At 44.9% G+C, this 6,957-nt stretch overlaps 1 protein-coding gene across 1 annotated transcript; it reads right to left on the reverse strand.

Moving 5' to 3' along the window:
• Positions 1-3,528: 3,528 nt before the first annotated feature.
• On the reverse strand, positions 3,529-6,511 carry sox11a (SRY-box transcription factor 11a). The gene has a single exon (XM_048975519.1). The coding sequence runs from the start codon at positions 6,331-6,333 to the stop codon at positions 5,245-5,247; it is 1,089 nt and encodes a 362-aa protein (XP_048831476.1). The 5' UTR covers positions 6,334-6,511; the 3' UTR covers positions 3,529-5,244.
• Between the last annotated feature and the right edge of the window lie 446 nt (positions 6,512-6,957).

Raw genomic sequence — 6,957 nt, forward strand, 5'->3', positions numbered from 1 at the left:
CTCACCGCGTGGCGAGGTGCTGAAACCCAATGAGGGAATTAAAACCCTGGTCTGGGTGGGTTTTTTTCTAATCCCTCTTCACAGAAGTGCGGAGATGTTGATCTCACCGGGACAGATGGCGCCTCCGTCCCGGCTGTCCGGCAGGCAAGGAAACACATCGGGAATGGCCCCAGGTCAGAGTGGGCTGACACAGGGTCCAACTGCGCTGCTGACATGCGATGACAGACACTCTCCACCAGGAATTTGTTTTGTTTTTAAAGAATGGACACACACTCAGATTCTGTCGCAGCAAAATGATGCCACTCTGCTGTGTTTCCAAGTACAGATAGACAGACAGACTGATAGATACACAGACAGACAGACAAATACACAGACACAAGCAGACAGAGAGACAGACAGACAAATACTTAATTAAGCCCAAAAGGAAACTGCAGGTTTACAGTAGCACGCCAAGCACATTTAGATGGCAAAAAACGGCAGCGGTTATTTTAACGGTATTTGTGCACGACGCAAACCATCAGTGAAAACTTAAACTGTTGGGCTCTTCTGCCAGTTTTGTGAAATTCAGCACATGCATTAGCTAATTTAAATGCAGACAGGTACCTAAGGTTATGCTTTAACTCAGAATGTTTACAAAATAATCAACGAGTAACACCAGTGACTAAACAGTGACTTAGACTGACTCAAAGTCATCTGGGATTTCAATAAAGGCCTAGGAGACAAATAAGTGGATATAAATATGTACAAGACAAAGGAGATGCTACAACCCACAGCAGCAGAGACACATAGTATCGCTTGGACTAAGTCATACAAAACAATGATACAAAACTGCATTTAACAGTAGGTGGATTGTTTGAATCCCTTGACACAAATTTCCCCCAATTTCTCTAAATACTTCAGAAAAAAAATGCATCTCTTCACAAATGCCCTGGTTTGTCGATGTGCCTTGCAAAGGGTATGGAGAGGCAAAAAGGCATCTGTTATCAAGCTTCTCCGCTGCAGCGGTACATTGCTAGTTCCCTGACACATTGCCCATGGGGCAAGGCACGCCCCCTCATCTCAGTGGGGGTGGGGACATTAAAGAACTGCAGCAACCTGTGATGTAATGCTCCTCGCTATCTCGGTCTGATTAAGAAGAGGAAGCAAATTAAATGGTGATGTTAGCTGAGATAATTGCATGATCGGGGCACTGTGCTTTCAGCCGGTAAGGCACTGGGATTAAGAAGCTATAATGAATCAGAGAATAACCTTTGTCCTGAATTTGCGTCATGACTTACTGACCAAGGCATACTGCAGGTCCTAAGGCTAGATCCTGGGTCTAGTACAGGATCACAGGAAGCCTGCCGCAGATCCCATGAAGCAGAAAGCATTAAGTCCTGGACATCCTGGATGAGATGCCAGTCTACATGGACACATTTGCATTCATTTATATAGCAGATGCTGGTTTGGAAGGCTTGGGGTCAATGAACGGGGTCATCCAGAACTCCCAGAGCAGATGGGGTTAAGGACCTTGTTCTAGGGCCCAATGGTTATATAATTACTCCGTTGGCCATGGGATTTAAACTCATGACCTTCTGGTGCCTAATCTCCTGAGCTACTCATGGTGAGAAGATGCAAACTTCACACACACCCAGCTGAGGGTGGGAATCAAACCCACAGCTCTGGAGAGGTAAGCCACCATTCCGGCTCATTTCCAGTGTACATAAAATACTAAAATGTCCAAATAATTACATTTCCCTCCATCTGAGATGTGCCTGGTTTCTCCTGTTGTGGGCGCCTACCTCAGTGACTCCTGTTTCCCGAGGATTTCCATTAATTTGTTTAAAGAAGACGGAACACAGAAAGAGGCCTTACTAGGTCAGTAATTTCATTTTATCATCCGCCAACAGTACGACCAGCTCCAACCAGACATTTCAGAAGAACACAAAATCAATGCGTGGGCTCTGCTGGGAATTACCCAGAATCCATTAGCAGCTCCGACCAATAGGTCAGGTAAAGTAATAGCCAGATAAATGTTTTATTACAGATTTGCTAAACTGACTTAATGGGAAAGCTAAACCAATACGATCATGCGGAGAAAATGTCCACCATGAAATTGTAGTGCTTCGCAGCAAGCTGTGGTCGGTCAAGAAAAAGTTTTAAAAATTAAAAAAATGATTTGCGCTTGCCACCGCCCTCAGTCCCATTTCATGACGAAGTAATGCGATTGGCGAAGTATGACGAAGTAATACAATATTTCATATATTGCGAGGTGCATAGTATGAAACGCAATCACGATATGAAACTGATAATATGAAATGTATTATTTTGTTTATCGATCAAGTCTTTGAATTTCACTTCTGCATGTTCCCTTTGTACGTATGCAAATTTTAAGTCTGAAAAATATTTAATTTAAAAAAATGTATGCGATGCTGTAGTCAGGATTTCCCAGTTTGTAAAAAAACAAACCCAGTCCACATATGTTTCACACGTGACGGGACAGCCCTTAATTGGAACATCCTTTAAGACCCACGAACGACGCAGTCAACGCGGTGGAAATATCTGCATTACCGGCATTTTAGTATGGGTGCAGAAAACTGCACCCATATTGCACCCATAACTACAAAGAATTTTAATTCTTTTAAAATACAAAAATCAATACCCTCACTCTGGCTGATTTTGGTAAATTGTATATTATAACAGGAATGGTACAAAATGTTGCTCCACTGTGGAAAGACAGGAAGAAAACACGTGGAACTTAAATGAAATAACTGGGTTACTTTGCTTTGTTGCTACCAGGGAGGCAGAGACAACATATCGGTGTGTAATTATTTATGGTAATTAAAACACATAAAAAAAATCTGTGTTGTTTATGAATTCAGTCGACAACCTTCCGAACCGCAGCATTCGTGAAAGAAATTTCAAGGTGGACTCTCAGTACACGATCTGCACCGTCCGTAAGTAGAAATCACATTACATCACCAGCGACTCACTTTCCCAGAAGGCATTGCGTCAGCATATCCCTCGCCGGGACCCAACAGCTGAAAGATTCAGATAGCAGGTTTCCAACAAGCTGCATTACAAGATCAGACCTGGTTTGCTCTAAATCAGCTGGAAAGCAATCGGCAGAGAGGGGGGATGATGCATATTAAGCCCTAATTACCTTATGCGTGCGAGGGATGGAAGGACGACAGTTTGGCGTGAATGCAGAAGTGCTGAGCTTGCACACTCGCTCACTACTGGCCCCGAGATCCCCAAATCCCTCGCGCACCCGCCCCCCTCCGCTCTCCTCCTGCGCCAAGCATGCGGCGAGACATCCACACCCACCTCCGGCTTTGCATCCAACAGAGCTCATCGCAAAGGGGGGAAAAAATCTGAGACCAGGCATGACACACAACACCTGAGAATCGGCGAGGGCGGCATTAATGGGCAAGCTTAAAAAAAAGTAGGACGATCGCACACCAAACACGAGCTAAACATCCACTTGGAGGAACCACTTTGGAGAAAACACGATGCAATTCGGTGCATACAAACTGGAAGGAACAGGGGTCACGGTGGTATGTAATAGTTTATTAAAAGATGAGTCAAAGATATGCACAACCGGGAATATGAAAACTATTTTTTGTAACCTCAGTGATTTCTCAGTGTCAGGTCAAGTTATATTCCAAATCATGTATTCAAAACAGGACTTCATATTAAGGACCCACATAAAAAATAAACAGAATTCTCATCATCTCTTTAAGTGCAAGAAAGAAAAAAGTACAGGTTTAAAGTTGTTGTAGAAAAGGCAGTCAGGTTTAATATATTAAAAATATGAGAATGTTCCATTTTATGAAACGAGAATATGGAATGTCCCGCACTACCCCCCCCCCCCCCAAGACCACCCACAAGAAATACTTGCCCGTTTCAGCACCAAAATACTTTTAAAACTGCAGGGTCAGTTTGTTCAATTCAGTGTCAGAATTCCCAATGTGTGGCTTTTCCAAATCAGATAAGGAACCGGGGGGGGGGGGACCTCTTTTTCCTCCCACCCCCCCTTCAGAAACGCATGGTAACAGACAGCCAGTTTTTGATCATTTTTGTATCAGTTCCAGCTGATTTATTTTCCTTTTTTTATTGATTTTTTTTGTCAAGACACAGACTTCAGCATCATGACAGGTAATGATGAGCTTTTGGCAATGAACCAGCCCATCATTTGCTACAAAAATGCAGATGGTCTGTATTAAAAAGGTGTATATATATTGCACAAAAAATGAGGGGAGGAGAAAGGAAAACAGTATGTGCCATAAGAAAAAATCCAGTTTCACACCTGCGATTTGGGACCCATCCACATGATCACGAGCATGATTACATAAACTCCTAACTTTACTATATTACAGTACATATACAATCTTGAAACTAATACCAGCATTGAGGTAAAGGTACCTCAGATGCCATATGTCTCCTACAAATACTCAACATATCTGATCTACAACTGTACAAAACCTAGCTTAAAAAACCACAAAGGCATTTTTTATGCAAGTTTTAAATTTAACTTAATCCTTAGACCAAGAGTCCCTTGCATGCTAAAACAATCAAGAAAGGGAACAAGTGCCTGAAACTCACTGAAAGCACAGCAAGAACATTCCCTTTTTTTTAAAGACTGTACAAAAATATGCCTGAAAATATCTTACTTTTCTTTTAAAAAGATGAGGTCTGTTATGTATCAAAACGTTTCTCTCCCACACCTGTGTTCGGGAGAGATTTAGGCTGTTGGTCTTTTTAGAGTCAGGAGGTAAACGGAATAGGTTACCGAAAAAAACAAAAATAAAAAACGCGGCATATAAATCACAAAACCCATTGTAAAGGTATGGTCCTGAAAAGTGTCCGTTCACAGATTTTGAAATCAGTCCACAGTCTTACGTTTTCAGCTCCCTGCAGTTTTAAGAGGGTAAGATGCATAGAATTTTTTCCTTCCTTTCTCTGCGGTCCATTTTAGTTGAACAGTAATTGTAGACCTACAGGGGGAAAAATCCATAAAACCCTGTCATGCTGCCAAAAAAATGTCTGCAGTTTTTTTTCTTTTATTATTTTTTTTTGCACTACGGTACCAGCTTCATAAGCATCTTTAATTCCTCAAACCTCACTCCGCATCCTCCCCGAACCCCAAGATGAACCAGAGAGGCAGGGCTAGAAACAACTTGGACAAGACATATAATTTAATTTCTTCTTCCCTGTTATTATTTGGGCTCTTAAAAAGGAAAGAAAAAAATAAAATAAAAAAACCTAGTAAGTGAACACCAAGTCAGAAAAGTTCGCCTCTAGCCAGTCCCCGGCGATCATTTCACTCAGTTCGGGGGTGCAATAGTCTGGAAATTCAAAGTGAGAACCAAGGCTGCCCTCGCTGAACGAGTCCAAATCTTTATCCACCAGAGAGAGGGAGAGGTTTCCTGAATTCGGGTTGCCCAGCTCCGATCCTGAAGCACTGGGTGCGAAATTTAAGCTGAAGTCGAAGAGCAGGTCGTCGGCGTCCTCGCTGGAGCTGGAGGAGGTGGAGACGGACCTGGTAGAGGATGCTGGTGAGACGGACGCGGCGCATGTGGCGCTCTGTTTGGTGATGTTCTTGAAGTTGTAGAAGAGCCTGCTGGACGGCGTGCTCCGCACTTCTTCATACATGCTCGCCCCTTCCGACTCAGCGGACGAGCTCAGGGTCGGGCTGGCCGGCACTTTGGCCGCATTGCACGGCCGTGTCCGCTCCCCGTCCTCCTGCTTAATCCGGATGCGAAAGTCATCCTCGTAGTCCTCCTCGTCCTCCTCATCCGTGAGCTCGCTTTTGGAGACTTTGCTTACTTTTAAGTTTTGGAAGGCGTACTCCCCTCCGTACTCGTGGCTCGGCTTTGCACTCGCCTTACTGGTCTTTAACTTGGGGCATTTCTTGCCGGGGGTCTTGGGAATCTTGCCGCTGGATTTCTCCGGCGACTGCGCGGACGGCTTTGAGGAAACGTCGAGCTTTGGTTTTTTCTTGGGTCTGTACTTATAGTCGGGATAATCGGCCATGTGTTTCAAGCGGAGCCTCTCGGCTTCCCTGATGAAGGGAATCTTCTCACTGTCCTTCAGCATTTTCCAGCGCTTGCCCAGCCGTTTGGAGATCTCCGCGTTGTGCATGTCCGGCGACTGCTCCATGATCTTCCGCCTCTCGATTTTGGACCAAACCATGAATGCATTCATCGGCCGCTTAATGTGCCCGGTCGCCGTTTTGCACCAGTCTGGGTTCAGCGACACCGGACTGCAAGCCATGAACTCGTTCTCCTCAGTGTCAGTGGCTTCCCGGGACACGCTACTCTCCGTCTCGCTGTTCTCCGTCTGCTGTACCATGCTTGCTCCCCTCTACTCTCGTAGACGCCGCAGTGTCTAACAGTCCACAGCCCAGCACTTCTCCGCTTATTATAAATATATTTTTTCTCTCCGCCGACTCAATCCTCCCAAACTCCCGCACTACAAGCTCTGCACTCTTTCCAGACTTGCAAACTGCCTTCTTAACTAGTTATTAGGTTTTTCATGGCGGTTACGTCATGCATCACCATCCAATCACGTCTCCCCACGGCTCCGCCCATCGGAGTTCGCTTTAACCCTTCCCGTCCCCGTCCAGCGTTTTCATTGGATGCCAGCCGCGTGGTGGGCGGAGTTACAGGGGGAGCGCCCTGGTCCCATGCGGTGCGCGACGGGCATATTAAGCACAAGTTAAGCAGGCGCCGTGGGGAGGATGCGATGAGTTTTACTCTAAACCTTTAAACAGGGAACAATCTAGCCCGAGTTGGTTTAATATTTTTCCGCAGTAGCAAACCCCACGTAAGTTTAGTGTAGGCGAGGTGGCTGGATTTTCGGTAGCCGGTCGTCAGATGCAATTTCTTTTGTAAAGTGTAAAAATAATGTGGTTTTTGTAGAGGCAACTGAAGGTGGCGCTTGGACACTATAGCTATGCATGAGCGTGGCTGACTG

Source organism: Brienomyrus brachyistius, chromosome 14, assembly GCF_023856365.1.
Source record: "Brienomyrus brachyistius isolate T26 chromosome 14, BBRACH_0.4, whole genome shotgun sequence".
NCBI classification, from domain to species: domain Eukaryota; kingdom Metazoa; phylum Chordata; class Actinopteri; order Osteoglossiformes; family Mormyridae; genus Brienomyrus; species Brienomyrus brachyistius.